This window comes from Paramormyrops kingsleyae, chromosome 22 (assembly GCF_048594095.1).
Source record: "Paramormyrops kingsleyae isolate MSU_618 chromosome 22, PKINGS_0.4, whole genome shotgun sequence".
Lineage (NCBI taxonomy): Eukaryota > Metazoa > Chordata > Actinopteri > Osteoglossiformes > Mormyridae > Paramormyrops > Paramormyrops kingsleyae.
In genome coordinates, this window is record NC_132818.1 from 19,496,177 (window position 1) to 19,522,242 (window position 26,066).

At 41.3% G+C, this 26,066-nt stretch overlaps 3 protein-coding genes across 13 annotated transcripts; 1 reads left to right on the forward strand and 2 right to left on the reverse strand.

Moving 5' to 3' along the window:
* Window positions 1–736: 736 nt before the first annotated feature.
* On the forward strand, window positions 737–10,501 carry fkbp10a (FKBP prolyl isomerase 10a). Its single transcript, XM_023835527.2, has 10 exons — window positions 737–1,366; window positions 2,732–2,877; window positions 5,073–5,262; window positions 6,252–6,397; window positions 6,724–6,913; window positions 7,516–7,661; window positions 8,011–8,200; window positions 8,582–8,724; window positions 8,822–8,985; window positions 9,092–10,501. The coding sequence occupies exons 1-10, from the start codon at window positions 1,173–1,175 to the stop codon at window positions 9,278–9,280; spliced, it is 1,698 nt and encodes a 565-aa protein (XP_023691295.1). The 5' UTR covers window positions 737–1,172; the 3' UTR covers window positions 9,281–10,501.
* Window positions 10,085–18,243, reverse strand: LOC140581597 (7-methylguanosine phosphate-specific 5'-nucleotidase-like). 9 transcript variants are annotated; one of them, XM_072704691.1, is made up of 10 exons: window positions 18,222–18,243; window positions 16,660–16,755; window positions 14,922–15,020; window positions 14,616–14,685; window positions 13,828–13,874; window positions 13,400–13,485; window positions 13,177–13,266; window positions 12,094–12,256; window positions 11,499–11,699; window positions 10,085–11,289 (listed from the first exon to the last, which is right to left on the reverse strand). In XM_072704691.1, the coding sequence occupies exons 2-10, from the start codon at window positions 16,744–16,746 to the stop codon at window positions 11,179–11,181; spliced, it is 954 nt and encodes a 317-aa protein (XP_072560792.1). In that variant the 5' UTR covers window positions 16,747–16,755; window positions 18,222–18,243; the 3' UTR covers window positions 10,085–11,178. The 9 variants fall into 9 exon arrangements, with proteins under 9 accessions (XP_072560792.1, XP_072560788.1, XP_072560785.1 ...); XM_072704687.1 differs by lacking the exon at window positions 18,222–18,243 and adding an exon at window positions 17,677–17,822; XM_072704684.1 differs by lacking the exon at window positions 18,222–18,243 and adding an exon at window positions 17,610–17,740.
* A 442-nt stretch (window positions 18,244–18,685) lies between these two features.
* LOC111855976 (7-methylguanosine phosphate-specific 5'-nucleotidase) lies at window positions 18,686–24,836 on the reverse strand. 3 transcript variants are annotated; one of them, XM_023835529.2, is made up of 10 exons: window positions 24,730–24,792; window positions 24,274–24,361; window positions 23,373–23,471; window positions 23,069–23,138; window positions 22,402–22,448; window positions 21,932–22,017; window positions 21,709–21,798; window positions 21,252–21,414; window positions 20,653–20,853; window positions 18,686–20,551 (listed from the first exon to the last, which is right to left on the reverse strand). In XM_023835529.2, exons 2-10 carry the CDS (start codon window positions 24,352–24,354, stop codon window positions 20,441–20,443), a joined length of 948 nt encoding a protein of 315 aa, XP_023691297.2. In that variant the 5' UTR covers window positions 24,355–24,361; window positions 24,730–24,792; the 3' UTR covers window positions 18,686–20,440. The 3 variants fall into 3 exon arrangements, with proteins under 3 accessions (XP_023691297.2, XP_023691301.2, XP_023691300.2); XM_023835533.2 differs by lacking the exon at window positions 24,274–24,361 and having other exon boundaries at window positions 24,730–24,836; XM_023835532.2 differs by lacking the exon at window positions 24,730–24,792 and having other exon boundaries at window positions 24,274–24,722.
* Between the last annotated feature and the right edge of the window lie 1,230 nt (window positions 24,837–26,066).

Genomic DNA, 26,066 nt, shown 5'->3' on the forward strand with positions numbered 1-26,066 from the left:
TTATCTTGCTGAGGAAATGTTTCGTCGTGTTTTTTAGCGATGAAAGAAAAACACTGGGGGTAATATGAAATATTATTAAATATTTGATTATTTTGGAGGTCCATTAACTTTTTATTGGAGACATTTTCTTCTCTGAATGCGGGTGATATAAAATATTTGAGTAGAATTTGGTGTAAAATGCTCGAGATCTTATCAATATGGCTATTAAACTGAACTATCCTACAAAATCCGAACCGATGGCAAAGAAAAGCCTGTGGTTACGAAATGCATGCTTCGTAAATCAATCGTGTAAATGTTTTGATTTGCAGAGAATAACACGATTACAATTCCGGTGTTCAGCATATACAGCTACAACCTTCCTCCTATCTTATATTTTAGATGAAGCTCAGAATTATGCTCTTTTCAGATCTCATTAATGCTGTTAAGAAGTAGAATACAATACAAACATATCAAATAGTAGGCGAAAGTCTTTCATGTTTAATCAAAGTTGTAAAGAAAAATATAGTTTCTCTGTTTTTATTTGTTAGTTTATCAAGATTTATAGGCCAGCCTGTCTCCTATGGAATATCTTGAAGTAAAAGTAATTCTTTCTTGAAATAAATGATTACTCTTACCAATAAACTTTAAATGTAGCAAAGATGTAGGCCTAAATGTATACAAACTTTTAAGATTCGGATCAGGTTTGTATAAAATGCGTTTGCGCGAACAAACGATATTTAGGACCCTGATCCGTCTAAGCAAACGGACCCGCGGCTCTTCCTGTAAAGATCAGATGTGTGATCAAACAGGGAATTACTGTAGCGCCGCTTACTCCAATAATATGCACGTTTTACATCAAAACAACTCTACTACTTAGCTATCAGTGTCTGTTTCTAAAATGCCAGACTTCCACGTACAAGTGAATTTCTTAATATTGTGGAACAGTGACGCACTCCTCCGAACGGAAGGCGATAGCGACGTGTTCCAAAAGGACACTTTACACGTTTACAAAATTTCTTGGAGAAGGAGGGAGCCTGCGGAGAATCATCTGATCCAACTCCCTGCCAGACAAAGCAGAGAGCAGCGCTCCTCCACAGCACGTAGAGCTGCAAGGCTGCACCTTTAGATCTGGGTAGAACAAGTCTTCTCACGAACCACTAAACACTATATCTCTGTTCAGAGGTTATTTAAGAATGGAGGCGCAGTTTGCTGTAGTTTTTCTCTGCGCTGCGGCAGTGCACGTAGGGTGTATCCCGAGCCCGGTAGAGGACGTGGTCATTGAGCGTTATTACATACCCAGAACATGTGCCAGAGAAGTAGAAACAGAAGATTTTGTTCGTTATCACTATAACGGAACCTTCCCGGACGGAAAGAAGTTCGACTCGAGGTAATGTGTAAGATGCGTGGTCTGGGATGGGGTGGGACAAGGGTCCCGATTCCGGGCAGCAATGGATACGGCTTTTTGATAACTGATACCATCAAGCGTGATGAGACGTTTACAGCAGAACTCCGGGTGTCTCTTTGCAAAACGGACCAAATGGAAAAACATGACTGGAGTTTTCTTATTTTTAAAAGGTTATCATGTTTTTTTTTTTTAAACATATTGTTAGTGCCGCAGTATAAGAAACTAAACTCAATCGGGGCAGGCAATATATTAGTTAAGGCAATGATAATTAGTAAGAATTGCTTCTATAAAACACCTAGTTGTCTGAATGGTTGCTAAAAAACGACATAGTCACTACAGGTAAGTGCTTCAGTAAAGTGACTAAATGTCATGTGAATGTTAACTGTCACTTATTTTCATTTTAACTTACTATAGGTTACCTATCAACACCTTACTCTGCATGCTGGGTCATTGTACTGAGATTCAATAGCTGTTATTGCATAAAGGGATATTCTGGTGAAAATAGAGAGGTTACTAGGTGTGCCAAGTATCTTCTTTGGATTTAATAAATTACTCCCTAAAAATATTATTACTACATGTAGGCTGAGTAATAAATACTTATGTCATCAGAAATCACATTAACATGTCTTACTTATCCATCTGTGTACTGTGTTGTCATAATGGGGGGTGGGCATGGGTGGGCTGGTTTGGAGTGGCTTCACTTAATATATTGATCTGTTGTTCAGCTAATTAAAAATAAAGTTGTCATCTAAAGTGGGGGGGGGGGTGGTGGTTGGGCATTGAAAAAAAAGAAATCACATTAACACAAAAAATTGGCTGTATGGTTACCAATCACTTAAGATGATTGCACTGATACACCCCCCCAACAAACCACCTCAGGGATGAGAACCTGAGTGCAGCCATGTGGCAGGTGATACCACAGCACCACACCAGTCCAAATGGACCAGTGTGAGTTTTTTCCCCCCCAGTGGCTGAAGTGCCAATCCTGTCACCAAGTTTTTCCCCTGTAAGTTGGAAGACCTCCTTAAAGGGCTGGATGTAGAGTAACATCATACCCAGGATGAAGCAATTGCAGGTTATGGGCCTTACTCAAGGGTCCAATGGAGTAGAATTTCTCTGGGTTTTCATGGGATTTAAACCAGCAACCTTCCAGTTGCAGGCACAGATCCCTAACCTCAGAGCCACCACTCTACCTGATCTCTTAATGATTAGAAAAAGGTGAAATTCACCACAGGATTGTTTATGTAAATATGAGCGACAGGCCTGACTGTTTTGCTTAGAATTTAACCTATTAGGGAGCCTTTAACATGAATTTCTCCTCTGTATCTGTTTTCTGTGCCTAATTAGTTATGACCGCGGACCACCGCTGACGGCCCAGGTGGGACTGGGGAGGCTGATCACAGGCATCGACCGAGGAATACTGGGCATGTGTGTCAATGAGCGCAGGAGAGTGACCATCCCTCCCCATCTGGCCTATGGGAGCCTGGGGGCAGGTATCTGTGGGCGGGGCCTGGTTCACGCTTCCTGTTGGCTAATGACAGATATAGTTCAAATAGAGCTATGAATCACTAAAAAATATTAGCTAATTAATCGCACGGTTTTCTGTTAATTGTGATCAATTGCACCTAATATTAAAACTTACAATATTTACACATTGAATCCCTAAATTAATGAAGAATTAACATTAAAGTATATGGGTCATTCACACAAACTCATTACCATAACATTTTTTTTTCTGATATTTAAAATTAATTTTAATACAACTTCATTGTTTAAACTGTTGTATTTGCCTCTGGGGTAGTTAATCTGTTTTATTATATTACCTTTTATTTTTGTATTAAACAAAAAAAAAAATCAATGACAACCAAAAATTTTGCAAAAATATACATCATGTCATACAAATTGATTGTCTGTTGTGGGTTGCATGCAACAAAGTTGAAAGATTTTAAAACATTTTATCTAGTTTTGTGGGGGTTTTTTTTTATTTATTTGGGGGAAATGGTTAAAAAATTCATCAGGTTATACCGACAATTTTAAAATACCCAAAAAGTTTAATGTCAATGCTCTACACAATAATCAAATACTATATTTCGTTGTAACTTCTAATCTTAATTTTGTGAGAATGACCCATATTTTAATATTTGTGTAATGGTTTAGCTTAAAGCTGTGAAGTATAAGTATATATTATTCATTTGTTACAAAAATACTATTTGCAAGCATTTAAACGGGCTAGATGCGCATTTGGCAATAAGACAATAAAGGGTTTTGTATTATAAGTAGGGATGTTAAATATTTGTTTTTTTAATCGCACACCTTGGCATTTAATTGCCACGTAAATATAACCAAATATAACCAAACATATAACGCATGATCGATATAAAACCTATTTGGCGAACGGCTTTTTAAAAGAAGCATCATAACCACTGATGGTATTTAATAACATAAAAGATCATTTTTTTTCTTAAAACAAAGCAGGTAACATCCGCTTTCCTGTGAGATGTTAACGGAATAATTTGATTATAGCTTTGAATTCTGGGATTCTGTGCATCATCACAACCTAAACTATCGCATTGCTTACAGCCAGGAAGGAATATTATAGGTGCCTATTAAAAATCCTTCCTCTTACCATTCTTCCGTTTGTGCATTAAAATATGCATTAGTGAAATCACAGAAATAACGAGTTGTGACTTTAAAATGAACACTCTAACGCGATAAAATTAACAGGCCTAATTAAACCCCTAAAATAAACTAGAAGAGAGTACATCAGATAAAAGCAATTTGGATATTTTGAGCATCCACATCAGAAAAGAATTTGCGTGTTCATGGTCTGATTTAGCAGGTTTTTAGACTGAAAGAAAAATATGGCTGTAAAATATATAGATAATTTAGATAAACAGCCATTTATATAAAAAGTATTTTCCAACTATTAATAAGTATTTTGACAAAGTCACTAAAGTATCTTATTTCTGTCTATCATCAAGGAAATTTAAATTTTAAAAAACAAAATGAGTTAAAAAGTCAGTTTAATCAACCTTTAATACGTTTTTAAATATTTGATTTCTTTACATCTTGTCCTCAAAACATCTTGGTGGGACTAAGAGTCCTTAAGAACAAACACTAATTACAATGCACTGTCAGAAAATAAATAGTTCAGTCTTGCTATAACTTTGTTTCCCAAGGTACAAGCAACATAAATTAGTCCATTTACCTTATTTATTTGTGATTGTTGATACACCACAGCACACAGTGCACAACAACGAAATGTGTCCTCTGCATTTAACCCATATGTGACTTTCGTGACATAGCAGGGGGCAGCTAATTCAGCGCCCGGGGAGCAGTACCTTGCTTAGGGTACTTCAGTGGCGTCTTTCTGATTGGGGATTTGAACCTGCAATCTTCCGATTACGAGTGCGCTTCCCTAACCATTAAGCCACCACTACCACTCTAGCTAGGGTACAATTGGCAGTCCCTTGAAGGTACAGTCCCAGTGACATGTAATTGTACTCTGAAAGGTACAAATTATTACTATTTTTTTCTGATAGTCTGGTAGCCAAATTTATGGGGTTTTATACGCAGATCCAGACGGATGTGTGTGGGATTGGTGAAGTGGCAGTGCCAGGTTTGCTGATCAGCCTCCGGCTACGATGCCCTCTAACCATCTCCGGACCCACGCCTCTCTCCCTCTCAGGGAGGGTGATTCCACCCGACGCCACACTGGTGTTCGACCTCATCCTGCTGGACCTCTGGAACTTGCAGGACGAGGTGGAGATGCGCATACTGAGGAAGCCCAAGAGCTGCCGGCGTGCCGCGCAGGCCTCTGACTTCATCCGCTACCACTACAACGGCACGCTGCTGGACGGCAGCTCCTTCGATTCCAGGTCAGCTTCTTTCAGATTCTTTGTTGGCTGTAAGCGACAGCTACATTGGAATACTTACTTATTCGCTCAAAAATGTTCTGGGGGCAAAAAAATCATTGGTTCAGAGAGATAACCAATCAGATTATAGAGGAAGTGGGTCCAAACAACTAGAGGAGGCCAATCAGCCAACCAATCAGATGTCTTGGTCCAGCCTCCTCTAGTTGCTTGGACCCACTTCCTTCTATAATCTGATTGGTTCTATCTCTGAACTAATAATTTTTCCTTTTGCCCTCAGAACACTCCCATAAGCTACTTATTCAGCTAGATTTGGTTAAAAAACACTCTACAAGACAGTATAAAACAAATCAAGACTGCTTTTAATGTGCCAGAATAGCAGCTGGGTATAAATTATAATTATTCTGGAAAGAGTTAATAATTTAAGGTACAAATCTAAGTGGTTTGTGCAGAGTGTGGAGGTTAATAAGATCTGTATGAACTGAAAGACGTACAGAGAGGCAGATTATGGGATGGGGATGTTGTTTGAGCATTACTTTATTGTGAAAGGATTCAGTTCTCAAGCAATATTATTAATAATTACACACAATTGGTTAGTTATAAGAAAATCGACTATTATTCAATCGTTGTGTTTGTCTCAGGGTTATTCCCTTTTTATTGTTTGATTTGGTATTGTTTTTTATGTTATTCATAGTAGTTCATACAATGCAGCTCTCAAATGTAACTTTTCTACAATGCACGACTTTTTACTTTGTTGCTATGCAGCAGCACTGCAGTAATATTGAAATAGTGACACTGTTGACACTTTTGAAATCATTTTAGCTGCAGTTTTTAATTGTGTTATAATTGCATTTCAAATAGAATCGTTTACTTAGTTTGAATTTTTATTTACTTATCTAAATGAATAAATGCCTTGTTTTTAACTGCCGTCGTTTGCTTTCATTGGCAGCAGTTACCGGGTTTGGGCCTGACTGTTCGGTATGTGCCCCACACAGCTACAGAAGGAAGCAGACGTATGACACCTACATCGGGCAGGGTGACTTAATCAAGGGGCTGGACGAGGGCCTACTGGGCATGTGCGTGGGAGAGTGGAGGACTGTCATTATCCCCCCTTTTCTGGCCTACGGAGAACAGGGATACGGTAACTCTGCACTGGCCTCAGAACTGCAGAATGTTATTTTATATGCAAAGTAAACATCAAAAACACCAACAGAGCAAAGGCTACATATGCATATACATGACATTTTTTGTTTTATTCTGTGTTGTTTATCTTGTTTACTGTTAGGCTTTTGTTGTGTTTTATTGCCTAGTAGTTGATGGGGTATTCAGTAAATGTTTATATTTGAATAAACACTGACACCCCGTTCATGCAGAGTTCAGTTGTACTGCTGTGTTAAGTCATTTTATGTAGCGATTTATGTTTCGTCTTGCTGTCTAAGCACCTCCCCCCCACAAATCCCTCCTCAGGTAAAATGATACCCTCCCAGGCCACCCTGGTGTTCGACGTTCTGCTCGTGGACGTGCACAACCCCAGCGATGACGTTGTCGTGGATGAGCAGGTGCTGCCCGTGTCCTGCGACCGCAAGTCAGCCGTGGGCGACTTCATCCGCTACCACTACAACGGCACCTTCCTGGACGGCACCCCCTTCGACTCCAGGTCAGCTTTTTGCATGTTCTTAAATTCATCTCAAGGTGCTGGCATGTTCTTAAGGTTTGGCAGGCTGCTGGTGGTCTTCCCTTTGTACATATGTTATGTTATGTTATTATGCCACGTTTTGCGTATGTTGTTATTTGTGCCAGCTGTATACTTGAGTGATATTGCCTGTGGAAATATCTGCATATGTAGTGGCTGAATGATATATTCTCATGATTACGACTGGGTGATATGCAATAAAAATGCAATAAAAATCACAATATTCTAAAATTCATATATAGAAAACTAAAATATGACAGCTAGTTTTCAGTTTTTCTGGTTATGATGAACCAATTTTTTACTAATAGTTACAGAGCATGTTACCGGTATTATGATAAATTATGCTAACAACAGACTTACGCCTTGTTGGAATTTGTTTAAAAATGATGCAATATAACTGTTAATTATGCAAGAGAACAAGTGTTTTGGGTATATCATGATACTTATGATATTCAAATTGATAATGATATGAATGTTCATAATCACAATATGATATTTTATCGATATGTCGCCCAGCCGTACTTGCGACTACACCATCTCACGCCTCTTTCTGTCCTTTGCCTCAGCTACCAGCGCAACAGCACCTACAACATCTACATCGGCATGGGCTATGTGATCCGGGGCATGGACAAGGCTCTGCAGGGGGTGTGCATGGGGGAGTGGCGGCGAATCACTCTGCCTCCGCATCTGGCTTATGGAGAAAACGGCTCCGGTTAGTTTGCAAGAAGGGGAGGAGAGAGATTAGACCGAGTGCCTGGGTGACCTCTTGGAGATCACCACTATGACTGAGTTTGAGTTTCCTTTGTTTTCGCACATATCATCCCAAATTATCGATATCAAGGTTATTGAGGGAGATAGTTCCTCATGATTTAATATAGGCAGATGGCAGTCAAGTTTCTGTGCTTTCTTAGCTTTGCCTTACATTAACTCAAGGACTAAAGCACCTAAATTACGTCGTAGCTTCATCTATCCATCTTTCATCTGCTCATCCAGTACAGGGTTGGGGGCTGGAGACTTTCCCAAGTAGTTGCTGATTTGTCCTGTCCTGCCCCCACCTGCAGTTGACCTCATCCCCGGCTCAGCTGTTCTCATCTTTCACATTCACATCGTTGATTTCCACAACCCCAATGACCCTGTGGACATCAAGGTGACGTACAAGCCCGACGTGTGCAACGTGACCAGTACTGCCAACGACCTGATCCAGTACAACTACAACTGCTCGCTGCTGGACGGCACACTGGTCTACTCCTCGTGAGTTTGCTCTTGCTGTTATGACGTTAGAGTCAGAGTCAACTCAGACCTTACTGGATAAGAGATTTTTGAAAAGAAATTGGTAGATCTGTAATGTGTGTCTGACTTAACATGAAAGTGATTACTCAGAGCAACTGTCAGTGCTGCATTTGGGTGATGATTTATTTAAAGTAAATGGTATTGGGTCAAACTTTATTATAATAGCACCTAAAATTGACAAATAGTATACTATTAGTATCACACTTGTTACGGTATTTTTATTTTATTGTGCTGGATTTGGGTCAGGTTTATTAAAAGTATATCATATTCGGTAAGATCAAACTACGACAGGATCAGCAAAGTTCTCCAGCTTTAATGACCTGTGTCTCCACTTGAGTGCAGGCACCACTATGAGCGACCTCAAGAGACTCTCCTGGGGGCCAACAGGGTGATCGCGGGGCTAGACGAGGGCCTGCGTGGCATGTGCGTGGGTGAGAGGAGAATGGTTATCGTACCCCCACACCTTGCCCATGGTGACCATGAAGGTAAGGGGCCCATTCTTAAAACCCTCTAGGAGGATCAGGCAGATCTGAAGTTAGGTAGACTTCCTTTGACTACATCTTCTCCATCTCCTCCATGCAGCACACGGTATACCAGCGAGTGCGGTGCTCCACTTTGAGCTGGAATTGATAGGTCTACAGAAGGGGGTGCCAGAGGGCTACCTGTTTTATTGGCTAGAGGACCCACCAGAGCCTCTCTTCCAGGCAATGGATTTGAACAAGGATAAGGAGATTCCCCTAGAAGAAGTGTGTGTTCCTATTTTCATATTCCTTTTGAGACATTATCATCTTTTTTAGATATTTATTATTCACACGTGACCTCCTGCATCTTCCCCCCGTTTACCCTTTGCAGTTCTCGGAATTCATCAAGATGCAGGCAGCAAACGGCAAGGGTCGCTTGTGTCCCGGCCAGGACCCAGGCACCATCATCAAAGACATGTTCGATAACCAGGACCGCAATAGGGACGGCAAGATAGTGGTGGAAGAACTGGAGCTGACAGAGGAGGTGGACAATGGGAAGGTCCAGCACGGGGAACTCTGAGGGACAAGGTGCATGTGTGACCGCGAAAAGTACATGGAACTAGATGTAAACACTTTCCTATGTTTCATTGAACTTATGCAGATCTACCCGATGAGTACATGGAATCACAAACCAGCTCACCTAAGATCCAACGTCCTTTTCACTCTTAAGGATTTAAAATTAATCATTAATCAAGAGAACATGGATGCATCTTGATGACTAATCATGAACTCCTCAGTGCTACAAAGCTTGAGGTATTCATAATCACCAGCTAAGGCCTCCAAGACTTCCTCTTGGGGTTTGTTAAACTGTAAAATAGACTGAACAAGGCTCTTTTGTGAGCTCCTTCAGAGGCCTTGGGAAGAGGGAGCCATTGAGACTCTGAGGACCCCTCTTGATCTGTTGTATATTAATTAAGCCAATACTGTTTCTGCAACCTCCTTCAATGCCCCCCCCCCCCCGATTTTCATGTTTGCCTAGAGTGCACATTTTTTACCGTGCATCATCACTTCTCTTCCAGCCTAGGTTTCAGATCTACCCAACATAGATGCGAATTTTGGGATTAGTGGGACTGAGACATTTGAGGTTTATAATATGACGCGCAATATAACATTTCTTTCAGGTTCCTTGGCCTGTGTACTATGTTCAGAATACCTGAAATCTTCCTTAGTTAGAATCACCACATCGTATACCATCTTTCCTGTAGACCCACATGGAGTTTCTTTTCTCCTCCATGTTCTTGCACTTCCGTGTTGGTCATGAGCGAACACTGTAAAGTATCTTTATATAAACACTGGAGTAAAGCATTACAACGAAGCCCAACCCTTGGATCAAACATTTTAACATTTTTATTGTATGGGAACAACCAAAACATGCCATCACACCACGCTTCAGTAGCTGTTATCTTCTGAACAGACAAGCACAAAGCTGGAAGATACAGTCCACAATTGCTTAAAAACAAAACCTTAATGTAGCATCACACATCATACCTATGACGGAAGCAGCTCCTGATGGAAGGATAGTGCATTGACCCACCATGACAGTCCCCTCCATAAACCTCCCCTTCTCACAAAGACTTTAAAATCCACAGGTGTGTCTGTTGCATTCTGGACACCCAGAACATCTGGTCTTAAGTTCAGCACACAGCCCTCTGCCCAGTAGGTTGCATTATACTCCCACAACATCACTATCTTTGCTAAATATGAACCAAAAAAAAATCATTAAAATCAATATGAAAACCAACTAATGATCTAAGTGGACGTTTTTAGGTTTCATAAAAGCCATTACTGTGAAAAAAGGATAATTTACACTAGTGCTCTATCACCAACCGTGTCTGTCCCGTTTTATGTCTTCACAACACATCCTGCGAGTAGGTACCTTCAATAAAGTTGCGTCATGCTGCAAAGACTCAGAAAGAATATCATTTTAAATTGTCTCTCTTACATAAAAAAATACGATCATTCTACAAAGCATTCCCTTAGATGCTGCTGTGTGCTTTTGGGCATACATACTCAAACTACAACCGAATCTAGTGAATCTTGTGATGCTCAGGTAAGTGCAGATTCACGGGAAGGGTGGCACGTGTGTGTACGTCTGCACCTGTTGTTCATTTGCAGGCTGAGCTTCCGGCTCTGGTGTTTTGATGAGGACGGTTAAAAATATGAAGTAGGTGTGGTGAGTAGGAATGAGGCAACAAACTTCTTTCAGCTGGCAGGAGAAACCTTAGGAAAATACTGCAGGCCTCAGTATGTTCTCTATATAAAGAGCTGCCAGGTTTTCACAGAGAAACTGGAGTGGCCTGTGTATTTTCATTGTTTAGGACATTGGTTACTCGTTGAGTAATAAAAAATACTTGCTGGGATGGAAGATGGTGGATCAGTACCCAGCTCCAGTTCTGCTCTGAAACCTTCTAGGGATCTTCACTGATGACCTGTGATGTAACGCAATATGGCATTGGGCACATCCATGGTCTCGTCCTTCTCCAGCACTATGTCGTAACGGTCCAGGTACGACTCCCTCCAATCCTCCACCTGTTGGAAATGGCCAGAGGGAGAGCAACACGGTAAGGTCTAAGCAGGATCACTCGCAGCCTATTAGTTACTTTGAATAAAAGTGTCTTATTAACTATAAAATGTAATGTAGCTAGATGTGCTCAAAGAACCACTCAATTAAAAATGCATAATTCAGGCTTAACTAGCTTCAAAATTAAAATCTCAGCAAGCCACCCTTGTTGCAGTACTTTATCATTGAGGAAGCCAATCTTCAGGATATTGTCCGTGTCCGGCAGCCCCTCGACCATGTTGAGGTCCCCCAGCGAGTCCCCCAGCAGCAGTACATTGTGTCGGTCACGCAGCTTCGGGAAGTGGTTGGACTCGACCAGCGTGAGCCCGTTCTTGTTGAAGGTGTGGATCAGCTTCCCTTTGAAGCCCTGCAGGGTGCCCTGATTGCAAAAAGGTGTCGCGGTAGGTGGGATGGTAAAGCACTGCCACACCTGTACAGCAAAGCTCCTTCCAGAAATACCTACACTTTCCACTTTTATCTAGTATTGACAAGAAAAAAGGGGCTAATTACAGAGGTGGAAAGTTCAGGTCCAGAAAGTACAAATCCAGACCAAGATTTTGTTTCAACCAGCCAGTTGAACATAAAGAATCGCAGTTAGAGGCTGCTCAACTGGCTGGTTGAAACAAACTCTTGGTCTGGATTTGTACTTTCTGGACCTGAACATTCCACCTAGTTACAGATTTTGCTGCTGCAAACATCACCATTTCTTGCATACAATTAGTAATCCCAGTGCAGTACACTGAAAGTGCTCAAGACAAGCCAGTGGGACTCACCTTCTCATCAAAGTCCATGTAGTTGGAGAACACCATGATGTTGGAGTGAAAGACACCAGCCTGTATGATGACCTCTTCAAGGACATCTCCAATCCCAGCAGAGAAGATCACCAGGGGGATTTTTTTCTTGTCCAGGTGGTCAAAGAAGAACTCATAGTCTGTCCTGGAGGTAAGATGAATCATAAGAACATAACAACTATACAAACGAGAGGAGGCCATTTGGCCCATCGAGCTCGCTTGGGGAGAACTTAACTAATAGCTCAGAGTTGTTAAAATCTTATCTAGCTCTGATTTAAAGGAACCCAAGGATTCAGCTTGCACTACGTTATCAGGAAGACTATTCCATACTCTGACTACACGCTGTGTAAAGAAGTGCTTCCTTAAATCCAGTTTGAAATGTTCTCCCGCTAATTTCCACCTATGGCCACGAGTTCTTGTATTTGAACTAATGCTGAAGTAACTATTTGGTTGAACAGCATCCAAACCTGTTAGAATCTTATAGACCTGGATCATGTCCTCCCTCAGTCTCCTTTGCTTGAGGCTGAACAGATTTAGCTCAAATAACCTTTCCTCATATGACATTCCTCTAAGACCAGGAATCATTCTTGTGGCCCTACGCTGCACCTTTTCTAAGGCCGCTATGTCCTTTTTAAGATATGGTGACCAAACCTGCACACAATATTCTAGGTGAGGTCTCACCAAGGAATTGTATAATCTTAGCATTACCTCCCTTAAACTCCACACACCTGGAGATATACCCCAACATCCTATTGGCCTTTTTTATTGCTTCCCTGCACTGGCGAGAATGAGACATGGAAGCATCAACATACACACCAAGGTCTTTCTCATAATCATCTTCATTATCTCTTGTATAAAATTACAAATCTGAAAACTCAAGGCATATATTTTAAGTATTTCTGGTGAACAAACCAAAGTAAATGGACATCTAAAAACACTCTAGATACATATTTGTTTTGGAAGTCCGAATGTGTCAGTGAACAAGAAACAATAATCTAGGGAAAAAATTTATGCCCAATATCTACATATGAGCAGGTACGACGCAGAAAGGTGTGGACACTTTACCTGAGCATGGCATTAGAATCCTTTACAACCCTGGCTAGCTGGTCCTTCTGTATCTTCTGTTCGATTAGCAGTTCGTGGGCTTTGGTCCACCTGCAGAACACCACACAAACTTCAACTGGACACTGTGCATAACACTGGAAGGGAACATGAGTTTTGAAATGTGTTGAGTCTAACATTCCACATCATTCCATGTTATCTGGATAACAAAGCAAATCTTACACACCAATCCACCATGTGTGGTACTTTTTCCTCCACTGTACGTGATGCATCAAACTCTATGGGATAATACTTGTTCAGCAGATCTTTCAGCTGTAGGGCAAAAGGTAGAACGTCGTAACATTTTTCATCTTTCTAGAACCATTTTAGAAATCTGAGTGTTTAGTGACTGTGAATTTTATGTTATTTCCTTTATCTCCACACCAGCATCTATTTCATCAAAAAGAATCCTACAGTCTACAGACAGGAATCATTTTGGTGATCTTCAAATATGTTTCTGCAGTGAGTTACCTGATTTCTAGCACAACACGCAACTGCACCAGAAGAATAAAGAAAAAACATTGTAAAAAAAAAAAAACAAAACTGTGAATTGTATCCTGTTATTATTTTTAAGGTTCTCTTTAACTGGGGTTGACCTATAGAAGGCTAACTCACCATTTTTTTACAATCTCCACTGATGAGCACACTGTTGTCCAGGATATCTGCAGAGAGACACACAAACAATCTGACACTAACGTCTTTCAAAAACAGACACTACTGTGTAGTGGCAGTGAGGGTTAAAGCGAAACGGACATGCAAAGCATTTTGAGACAGCTAACCTTTTACACAAACATAAGTCAAGAACACTTCTCAGCCTAATACAAGAGTTCTTATCAATCAAGTAACCAATATTGCAATAGAAGAGAAGCAGATTTCAAAAACTAACAGGCTGAGAGGTCTGTCGGTCCGCTACAGGGAGCTCTATCCTGAAGCACATTTAGTCACCAGCTCATTCATTCCACCAAAAAATGCTGCTGGGGAACATTCCTGCCCGCTGCCATCAGACACCACAACGCCCCCTCCCAACGTCACTCCCCACTCACAGTCAAAACACGTTATGAAGGATCCTGTCCCGTTACAATCCAGTGCTTTCCTCAGTGCTTTCTGTCCTAACTGCACATAATTTTGCAGCTAATTATATTTGTTCCTTTAAATACTTATTTTTATTATCACATTCTGTTTTTCAGAATATTGTATTTATGTGTGTACTGTATACTTCTCAAATGTTTTCACAATTTTTTCTTTATCTGCACTATGTGCAGTGTTTTTGTATCTTGTCTGTTTGGCACTATATGTATATTCATCTGTGCACTATGTTCTTGCTGCTGCATGTACCAGAATCACCCCCCCCCCTCCCCCCCCCCCCCCCCGGGATCAATAATGTTACTCTTAATTTCACTTACTGTGACACGTGGGGCATCGTGTTCCATTGTATGCAAACCTAGTGAGGGTCATGTCAAAGTCTGACATCACCTACAGAGGGTAAAAGAAATATATATGCTAAGCATTCTTACAGGATCACCACTAAGTGGCATTAAACTTACTCTGAGATGGAAGGCCAGACCCAAGCCAAGGTTTGATTAAATGCCATTTTTGTATATATCAATATTTTAGGTATATTTCACCACTGAAGTTAGCCTTTTTTTTTAAAATTGACGATGCATGTCCTTTACTTCTCTGGTTCTGAGCGGGGAGACCGCTGTCTGTACCTGCAAGGCGTCACTCCCCGCGAGTCGCATGGACTCAATGATCTCCTCCACTCTGTGACGGTCTTTCATCTGCACTGAGGACTCGTACAGCTCAGGGATCTGGGACAGGAGGAGTAGTGAAACCACAGCATTTCAACATAAGTGTAAAACATATAGAAAACCACTGGGGGGTTGTATGGTGTTTACAGGCATTAAGCCACCAGATACTAAAAGCTTATTGATTGCAAAGCTGCTTTTACTGATAAATTTCAGTCATCTGAGGCAGGCCAGTTGTGGGGTGACCAGATAATCCGTGTCAGGGAGGACACTTTGAGCTACTTCAGGTTTTACAAACTACTTTAAAACTGAAAGGCTCAAGTGCTTGGCTAAATAGTTCAGTTCTTCTTGTGCTTTGACTGGTTTGTTTCACATTAACATGCATGATTACAGAAGACTGACCTATCAGCGCATAGCAAGAACTCAGCACTTATGTGAAATCTAGGTGCTTTTAATTGAAACAATAACTTACAAATCCCATCCTAGCTCATAGTGTCCTCCCTGAAATGGGTTATATGGTCACCCTAAGATCAAGCCACCCTATCATAAACTTTTAAGTCATATACATAAGGCAAGGGTAGGCAATCCTGATCCTAGAGTAGAGCAGGTTTCCCATCCAACCTGGTCTCTGGTGAACCACACCTGATATCAGGCAGACAGTGACTCGAGGATCAGGGCTGCCTATGCTTGAAATAAGGCATATGTCAGAATCTTGAATCAGACAGGAATGCTTGTTCAGTACTATGCAAGGTTAAGCAATGGATAATCTTTGTCCTCTCCCAAAATCTAACATTTCCGCAATTAAAAACTTGACCTTGATTGTAATTAATGCACAAATAAACCTGAAATGTGATATAAAGTGGTATGAAGTGGCTTTTTCTGGCTTTATTTTCTGTTGCCATAAGTTTGTGGTTACACGTCAGTTTGATGTGACAATTTGCTAAAAGGTTCGTGATTAGGATTATTTAGGACAAACTGTATCACTCATGTCTAAGGTACATACAGGATTGACATGGGTCTTGCTGCCTCGCCTCACATATCCCCCAGCATAAGTAAAGATCCCAAAGAACTCCCCAAGAGTTACCCGCTAGATAAGATAGCACTGGTGTCTTGTATATACAGTGTCATTAGGAAACACATAATATCTACTTTCTATTTGCTCATAATCATGGATGCACAAAACTGGCACACAAGTACCAATAAAAAAACCAATACGTGCGACAATCGCGTAATAACAGCGCAAATGCGTAATTTGCGTACCAGTTATATGCGTCCCTGCTTATATTTGCAGTTTTTAGCAGCTACCGGAGTAACGTGATTAATTTAAACAAGCCGGAATTTCAGAAGTCCTTATAACAAGGGGATACGTAATATATATTAGTCAGCTATGGGTACAGCAAATGCAATCAACAACACGAAAATAAAAAACTCAGGAGTTCACTAAGACCCTCGCTCAGAAAGTTCGCCTGCAAATCCTCAGTGAGGCACAAATTAGGAGCTCAGTAGTCAGCGTCGGAAAAGTTATTCGCAAAAGTAACCCATTAAAGACAGAGGTGGAAAGTTCAGGTCCAGAAAGCAGAAATCCAGACCAAGGTTTTGTTTCAATCAAACAGCTGAGTGTTGCGTGACAGTGACTCTTCATGCTCAACTGGTAAACATCCTCCGACTTACTGGTGCCTTACTGGGTGGTCACTGCCCGTACCTGTAAATCGTTGTTCTCGGTCGGTGCCACTGGCTCGATGACCTCCTCCACCCTGTGCTCTATCATCGGCACCGAGGGCTTGCCCATCTCAGTGATCTGCAGCACGAAAAGAAGTGAAACTTCACTCAGTTTTGTTAACATAAATATCTTACATATGGGGTGTAGGTTTGTACTATGCTGATAGGATCCACACCGTCATTTACTGATCATTTATAGCTAACAGATTATTTTCCTCCACCACCAAACTCTACTACGATACTAAAATCTTGTCATTGACTATGACGAATATATGAATATATGACCCCTCTGAGTGATATTCAACAGCCAAAACGGCATCAGCCATGTCAAACATTTATATAGTGAAAACACCGGTCTGATCCCTCCCCCGCCGAGTGTTACCAGCTAGATAACATACCGCCGGTGTCTGTACATATTATCATGACGCGCATACTAATTTCTTAGTAGTATTTATCCGACAAGTTACGTAATACCGCCTTTAGCAGCTCCCCAAATAATATGACGGGTTAGAACCTCGTTATAACGGGAAAGTGCACTGCGCTGCTAGCTGCTAGCCGTCACCGACAAAAGAAAAACACACACAAGACGCTAGAAGCTGACTAACGCACTCGGTAAGAAAAATATATGTATATCGACAAAGCTAGAAGTGAAGTCCAATCCTACATTTAGTCATTTTACGTGCTTAAAATCGTAATGTGTAACGTGTAACTTACTAGTTAGCACGCTAACAACAACGGCTAAACTGAGGGCAGAAGTACTTGCCATTTTATGAAATGTATGGACACTCTTATGTTAACACAACCCCAAAGAAATGAACCACAGTATAAGTTTGCTGCGAGACAGCAGCGGACACCGACAAAATACTAAAGTAATGGCAGCGGAGTAATGATAGCTGCGGACGAACAGCAAACAGGAATCCGCGGCCTTGTCACCGGCTGCACTGACGCGCTCCCGCGATGTCTCGCTGACATCAGTACTAGTTAACGCCTATAAACCCACCATGTCTACACAAAACTACAATTTTTAAAACTAAGAAAAATGCTAAAAAATGCCAGTTTATGCCACGGGGCTATATTATATCATGTCCTAAACTTATGATGTTAATAATCCATGGCTTATAAAAATATTTTATAATGTAAATCAGAGTTGGTATTTGAAAAATTTGAAAGTATAATAACTGGGGGTGGAGCAAGCCCAACCGAAAGCACGTGCACACCCTGCAGAGGATGCGGGTCCTGCATGAGGAAAATATTGTACATGGGGGTAATGGTACATTGGCTCCAGTCTATCCAACTGCATGTCTCTGAATTGCAGAAGGAAAGGTGACAGAGAATTTTAGGGACAGATGCTTTATCTAAAGAACTGTTTTCAATATATAATGTGTAGTAATATAATGCAAGGTCTTTCCTGTGTATGTCTAAAATGTTTTAATGATAAAAACAATTGGTATTAAATATTTTTTTAACATGACATAATACTCATATAATTATCATATAAAAGACTAATATATAAGAATGTAGAGGAGAACGTTTCAGTTTACTTACTCATAAAGTAACCTTCCATCCAGAGTCATGGTCACTCTGGAGTCTGTCGCAGGATGTAGGGGACATGTGGGATAGATATGAAAATAAATTCCTATCTTACGCATAAATGTATGCGTTTTATTTGTTTGGGTGACTTTCCAATCTGCTGCTGCAGAGAAATGTGTCCTCCTCTATGGGGTTTATTAACCAGCCTTGACTTCTCCGATAATCCACACATCTGAATGCAGAGGCGTAGCGCCCCCTGTGTTCACAAGTGGTAGAGAAACTTACCAGCGATCTTTACTCAATATAGGCTACTAATGAAAAACCACTTTAAATCGAAAAAATATTAAATCAAATACCTATTTTTACTTTAATTGGGAAAAAATATTTTTAAGTCCACCCAAAAGCCCCAACAAATTTCCCCCAAATATCACTAGTACAACAAAAAGCTTGAATAAGTAACAATTTTAAACAAAATGAAATGCAGTCAAACCATTTATTATGCCAAAGAAAATTGGTGCATAAGACGTTGGTTTTGGCTGATATATGTTTTTAACACATTTGGCTGAAATTTTGAAACATCATGGCTTGCTGTGTTATACTGTGGAACTCGGTAACCCGGTATTTAAAATATAGCATATCGTTCTACCTTTTTTGATATTTCAATTTAAAAATACATTTAATTACCCATTGAAAATGCAGGTTCAGATTGTGTACTTGCTATTTGGTCCCCAGGCCAGATCCTCAAAATATTACAGCAGGAATGTTAATGCTTTTGACTAAAAAAAAAAATAGCTGAGAATTAGCACAAAAAAAAAAATCATACAAAAAATTTATTGTAAATATTAATTACAGCATTTACTTCACTATGTCTGCTGTACTGACTGATTTCACATGCAAAGCAAAATATAAACCATATAACATTTCAAATTACTGTACATTGACAAAAGAGAAGCGGGATACAGTAGATCTACTAACTGCAGAGCCGGTGGGCAACAAACTTCTTTCAGCTGGCAGGAGAAACCTTAGGAAAATACTGCAGGCCTCAGTACGTTCTATATATAAAGAGCTGCCAGGTTTTTACAGAGAAACTGGAGTGTATTTTCATTGTTTAGGGCATTGTTTACCTGTTGACTTAGACTTAGATCCTCCTGCGCCGTTCGGTGCATTGGGCGGCAAGCTGTCTCCAGCACATTTGATTGGCCACGGCTGCTTCGGCCTCATCCCATGCGATGTTTAGGGTACGTAGATCGTCAATGAAAGTCCGATGCCATGATGTTCGGGGGTGGCCTTGTTTGTGTCATCCTCTTGGGGGCGCCTAGGTGATGGCGGGTTTTGGCAGACGTAGTGGTTGTTGACGGAGGATGTGTCCTCCGAAGCGCATGCGTCGCTCGGTCATGATGTCATTGAGGGGCGGGTGGCAGTTCGGCGGTGAATCTCTTCATTGGTAACACGGTCCCGGTATGAGACTTGCAGGATTCGTCGCAACCACCGCTGCTGTGCAGATGGATCTTCATCACCATGTCAATCTTCTGGGTCGACCAGATTGGCCGTAACCTCTGGAAGACCGCACTCGCTTTCACATTCCAGCAAGCCACATCATGGTCGGCATCTCCGTCGCTCGTGAGGACGCTACCCAAGTACGTGAACCTGCCCACCTCTTTGAGCGATTGTTGTCCCACCATAACGGTGTCGTTTGCTGCCACATATCCAATTCTCATGATCTTGGTCTTAGTTCCACTTATCCTGAGCCCAACTTTGGCAGCTTCTCGGTCCAAGCTCCTTGTCATCGTCTTTATGTTTTTCTTGGTATCGGCGAGGAGAGCGATGTCATCGGCAAAATCGAGATCGATCAGGCGTGTTGGTGGTCACCAGGGTATTCCAAACCCTTCTTGTTCCATGGCGATCCGCATAGTGACGTCGATGGCTAAAAGGAAGAGGGAGAGGATTCACCCCTGCCTCACACCGGTCTCCATGGTGAAGAAATCTGTGTTGCCATCTTCCGTTTGCACGCAGCAACTAGATCCAAGGTAAAGGGATCGGAAGGTCTTAAAAAACTGCTCGGGGATGCCGTATGACCACGCTATGCTCCAAAGCGAATTTCGGCAGATGCTGTTGAAGGCCTTGGTGAAATCGACGTTATTACCCGTTGAGTAATAAATAAAAATACTTGCTGGGGTGGAAGATGGTGGATCAGTACCCAGCTCCAGTTCTGCTCTGAAACCTTCTAGGGATCTTCACTGATGACCTGTGATGTAACGCAATATGGCATTGGGCACATCCATGGTCTCGTCCTTCTCCAGCACTATGTCGTAACGGTTCAGGTACGACTCCCTCCAATCCTCCACCTGTTGGAAACGGCCAGAGGGAGATCAACATTAAAAATGCATAATTCAGGCTTAACTAGCTTCAAAATTAAAATCTCAGCAAGCCACCCTTGTTGCAGTACTTTATCATTGAGGAAGCCAATCTTCAGGATATTGTCCGTGTCCGGCAGCCCCTCGACCATGTTGAGGTCCCCCAGCGAGTCCCCCAGCAGCAGTACATTGTGTCGGTCACGCAGCTTCGGGAAGTGGTTGGACTCGACCAGCGTGAGCCCGTTCTTGTTGAAGATGTGGATCAGCTTCCCTTTGAAGCCCTGCAGGGTGCCCTGATTGCAGAAAGGTGTCGCGGTAGGTGGGATGGTAAAGCAGTGCCACACCTGTACAGCAAAGCTCCTTCCAGAAATACCTACACTTTCCACTTTTATCTAGTATTGACAAGAAAAAAGGGGCTAATTACAGAGGTGGAAAGTTCAGGTCCAGAAAGTACAAATCCAGACCAAGATTTTGTTTCAACCAACCAGTTGAACATAAAGAATCGCAGTCAGAGGCTGCTCAACTGGCTGGTTGAAACAAACTCTTGCTCAGGATTTGTACTACTTTGTAGGATCTGAACTTTCCACCCAGTTACAGATTTTGCTGCTGCAAACATCACCATTTCTTGCATACAATTAGTAATCCCAGTGCAGTACACTGAAAGTACTCAAGACAAGCCAGTGGGACTCACCTTCTCATCAAAGTCCATGTAGTTGGAGAACACCATGATGTTGGAGTGAAAGACACCAGCCTGCCTGATGACCTCTTCAAGGACATCTCCAATCCCAGCAGAGAAGATCACCAGGGGGATTTCTTTCTTGTCCAGGTGGTCAAAGAAGAACTTATACTCTTTCCTGGAGGTAAGATGAATCATCATCATCATCATCATCATCTTCATTATCTCTTGTATAAAATAAAAAATCTGAAAAAATATATGCCTTGAGTTTATTAGTATTTTATTAGTAGTAATTTATTAGTATTTCTGGTAAACAAACCAAAGTAAATGGGCATCTAAAAACACTCTAGATACATATTTGTTTTGGAAGTCCGAATGTGTCAGTGAACAAGAAACAATAATCTAGGGAAAAAATTTATGCCCAATATCTACATATGAGCAGGTACGACGCAGAAAGGTGTGGACACTTTACCTGAGCATGGCATTAGAATCCTTTACAACCCTGGCTAGCTGGTCCTTCTGTATCTTCTGTTCGATTAGCAGTTCGTGGGCTTTGGTCCACCTGCAGAACACCACACAAACTTCAACTGGACACTGTGCATAACACTGGAAGGGAACATGAGTTTTGAAATGTGTTGAGTCTAACATTCCACATCATTCCATGTTATCTGGATAACAAAGCAAATCTTACACACCAATCCACCATGTCTGGTACTTTTTCCTCCACTGTACGTGATGCATCAAACTCTATTGGATAATACTTGTTCAGCAGATCTTTCAGCTGTAGGGCAAAAGGTAGAACGTCGTAAAATTTCTCATCTTTCAAGGTTCTTACTTGTTATACATTTCTCCACGACAAGAGGACACTGTTGACTTCAATAGAACCATTTTAGAAATCTGAGTGTTTAGTGACTATATTGGGAAATTTTCTGTTATCTCCACACCAGCATCTTTTCCATCAAAAAGAATCCTACAGTCTACAGACAGGAATCATTTTGGTGATCTTCAAATATGTTTCTGCAGTGAGTTACCTGATTTCTAGCACAACATGCAACTGCACCAGAAGAATAAAGAAAAAACATTGTAAAAAAAACTGTGAATTGTATCCTGTTATTATTTTTAAGGTTCTCTTTAACTGGGGTTGACCTATATGAGGGTAACTCACCATTTTTTTACAATCTCCACTGATAAGCACGCTGTCTTCCAGGATAGCTGCAGTGAGACACACAAACAATCTGACACTAACGTCTTTCAAAAACAGACACTACTGTGTAGTGGCAGTGAGGGTTAAAGCGAAACGGACATGCAAAGTGTTTTGAGACAGCTAATCTTTTACACAAACATAAATCAAGAACACTTCTCAGCCTAATACAAGAGTTCTTATCAATCAAGTAACCAATATTGCAATAGAAGAGAAGCAGATTTCAAAAACTAACAGGCTGAGAGGTCTGTCCGTCCGCTACAGGGAGCTCTATCCTGAAGCACATTTAGTCACCAGCTCATTCATTCCACCAAAAAATGCTGCTGGGGAACATTCCTGCCCGCTGCCATCAGACACCACAACGCCCCCTCCCAACATGTCACTCCCCACTCACAGTCAAAACACGTTATGAAGGATCCTGTCCCGTTACAATCCAGTGCTTTCCTCAGTGCTTTCTGTCCTAACTGCACATAATTTTGCAGCTAATTGTTAATAATTGTTACTTCAAATACGTATCCTTATTATCACATTCTGTTTTTCAGAATATTTCATTTGTGTGTGTACTGAATACTTTTCAAATGTGTGTCCCCCCCACCCCGGGATCAATAAAATTTCTCTTAATTTTACTTACCGTAACAGGTGGGGCATCGTGCTCCATTGTATGCAAACCTAGTGAGGGTCATGTCAAAGTCTGACATCACCTACAGAGGGTAAAAAAAATATATGCTAAGCATTCTTACAGGATCACTACTAAGTGGCATTAAACTTACTCTGAGATAGAAGGCCAGACCCAAGCCAAGGTTTGATTAAATGCCATTTTTGTATATATCAATAATTTAGGTATATTTCACCACTGAAGCTGGCCTTTTTTTTTTAAATTGACGATGCATGTCCTTTACTTCTCTGGTTCTGAGCGGGGAGACCGCTGTCTGTACCTGCAAGGCGTCACTCCCCGCGAGTCGCATCGACTCAATGATCTCCTCCACTCTGTGACGGTCTTTCATCTGCACTGAGGACTCGTACAGCTTAGGGATCTGGGACAGGAGGAGTAGTGAAACCACAGCATTTCAACATAAGTGTAAAACAGTGGAAAAAAAACCACTGGGGGGTTGTACGGTGTTTACAGGTATTAACTTAAGCCACCAGATACTAAAAGCTTATTGATTACAAAGCTGCTTTTACTGATAAATTTCAGTCATCTGAGGCAGGCCAGTTGTGGGGTGACCAGATAATCCATGTCAGGGAGGACACTTTGAGCTACTTCAGGTTTTACAAACTACTTTAAACTACCGCCGAGAATTATATCCCGCTGCATATTCGGAGAAAACCTTTCCTAAAGGAACGATGAGTATTTTCTGTAAATAACTATGAGAAGTTGATTACCCTTTGATAGAAGATTAATAAATAGTCTAAATGTTAATGTTTCTTTCCTTTCGTAAGCTGTTGACGGGAAATACCCGAATATGAAACCTGAGCCTGTTTGGATGAACACAAAGCTGATATTCTGGCAGGAATTGAAGACATACACAGCTCTTCCTCAACAGCTGTCCCTCTCTGTTCTTATAGTTTTTATATGAGTCAGGCCTCAGATAACACAGAAATGTCGTGGAAAATGGGAGTACAGTGAGCCCACGCTTATCGCGGAAGATGCACAATATAGAAAGACCATATAAACATTTTTTTATAGTTTAAGCCTTAAAATACCCCTCCCACGCATTTTAAACACATGTAAACTTATTAAAACAACATATATGATGCATGCACCGTCGATTCATTCAAACGGCGAGCGACGTCCGCGTAACGCTTTCCTTCCCGAAGCATATCCAGGGGTTTTACCTTCTCCTGAATGGTCATCCTCTGGCGCTTAGGCTCACTACTGCCAGAAGGCTTTGAAGATGCAAGACGCTTGGGAGCCATCGTAGGGCTTAAAACAAAACGAAAACAATCGGACCACAAGCAAGGTACGCGGTACGCAGAAATCAGTGACGCGTCGGTGGAAAACCCGCGATAAAGCGGGGACGTGATAGCTGAACCGCTATAGGCTATAGCGGGGGTCACTGTAATGTTGAAAAAGCTTTGTTTGTTTAGAATACATAACTAGTACACCACAGACAATCGGCAATGGCATATTATTTGCAAGTAATAATACATTTTCAAAAAAGCTTTTCAGACCAGTTAAGTGAAATATAGGATAATTTCCCACGGTCAAGAAGCATTTTGAATGTTAGCACGCTAGCAAGACGTTTAGCTCGCTAGCAACAGTGGCTAAACTGAAAGCAGAAGTATACTTGCCATCTTATGAAATGTATGGACCCTCTTATGTCAACACAACCCCACGGAAATCCCGGCACACTCATTTCTGATTGGTCAGAAACTACACTGTCTCTCAGATCTGATTCGTTGACCATTTCCTCTATCTACTTCCGGGAAGAGAGAAGCAACACTTACGTCGCTATACACCTTTCGTTTTGTTGTCATTTACTGTCATCTAAAGTAAATTTAATTTGCAAGCAGACATATGTGATGGATTTATATGTTCTTCTAAACACATTACTTTATTGCTCCGTTTTTGTGTGACGTTAAACATTACAGCGGATCATCGCACTTGCTTTGCCAATGATTAGTTACAGATCACATCTCATTTCTCTTTATAATGATTAGTTTAATTACATCTGTTACATTATAATGATTTTAATTTATCCCAACACTTAATGTAACTTTGAATTTATTTGCATTTGTTTGTTGACTTTTGCTGTTGAAGTGCTTTATTGTATGGTTTTGTATTTGCATAATGTAATTGCACATCATTGAACAACACTAATTCTTGTGCAACACCGCTATTTAAGAACACTTATAACTAATTAGTAAAATATATATTTACCAAATAAATAAAAGCAATACATATCCAATAACCATAATAAACATAATAATTTAAAACATGTTCAGATCTGTAACCTGCTTGAAAGTGAAGTGAATGTGATTTGTGATTGTGGTGAACATATTGAAATCCATCCTCTCCATTTAACCCAGTGAAGCAGTGGGGTCCAGGGTGCCTCCTGGACGCCTCCCTGGTGAGGTGTTCTGGGCATGTCCCACTGGGAGGAGGCCCCGGGGAAGACCCAGGACACGCTGGAGGGACTATGTCTCTCAACTGGACTGGGAATGCCTCGGGATTCCCTCAGAGGAGCTGGATGAAGTGGCCAGGGAGAGGGAAGTCTGGGTTTCCTTGCTTAGACTGCTGCCCCCGCGACCTGACCCGGAAAAGCGGAAGATGATGGATGGATGGATAAAACACTGATATATAAGAATGCAGAGGAGAACGTTTCAGTTTACTTACTCATAAAGTAACCTTCCATCCAGAGTCATGGTCACTCTGGAGTCTGTCGCAGGATGTAGGGGACATGTGGGATAGACATGAAAATAAATTCCTCTCTTACACATAAATGTATGCGTTTTATTTGTTTGGGTGACTTTCCAATCTGCTGCTGCAGAGAAATGTGTCCTCCTCTATGGGGTTTATTAACCAGCCTTGACTTCTCCGATAATCCACACATCTGAATGCAGAGGCGTAGCGCCCCCTGTGTTCACAAGTGGTAGAGAAACTTACCAGCGGTCTTTACTCAATATAC

Bases quoted from the DNA above. Each gene is read 5' to 3' on its own strand.
- LOC140581597 (XM_072704683.1), bottom strand. From the start codon at position 16,800: ATGTTAACAAAACTGAGTGAAGTTTCACTTCTTTTCGTGCTGCAGATC. The intron at 14,686-14,921 runs GTACAGACAGCG...TACCCTCTGTAG, and splicing joins CGGGGAGTGACGCCTTGCAG to GTGATGTCAGACTTTGACAT. The intron at 13,486-13,827 runs GTGAGTTAGCCT...TTTGCCCTACAG, and splicing joins GTGGAGATTGTAAAAAAATG to CTGAAAGATCTGCTGAACAA.
- LOC111855976 (XM_023835529.2), bottom strand. From the start codon at position 24,354: ATGGCTCCCAAGCGTCTTGCATCTTCAAAGCCTTCTGGCAGTAGTGAG. The intron at 20,854-21,251 runs GTGAGTCCCACT...TTCTGCAATCAG, and splicing joins ACATGGACTTTGATGAGAAG to GGCACCCTGCAGGGCTTCAA. The intron at 20,552-20,652 runs GTACTGCAACAA...CGTTTCCAACAG, and splicing joins TTGGCTTCCTCAATGATAAA to GTGGAGGATTGGAGGGAGTC.
- fkbp10a (XM_023835527.2), top strand. From the start codon at position 1,173: ATGGAGGCGCAGTTTGCTGTAGTTTTTCTCTGCGCTGCGGCAGTGCAC. The intron at 1,367-2,731 runs GTAATGTGTAAG...GTGCCTAATTAG, and splicing joins GGAAAGAAGTTCGACTCGAG to TTATGACCGCGGACCACCGC. The intron at 8,986-9,091 runs GTGTGTGTTCCT...TACCCTTTGCAG, and splicing joins AGGAGATTCCCCTAGAAGAA to TTCTCGGAATTCATCAAGAT.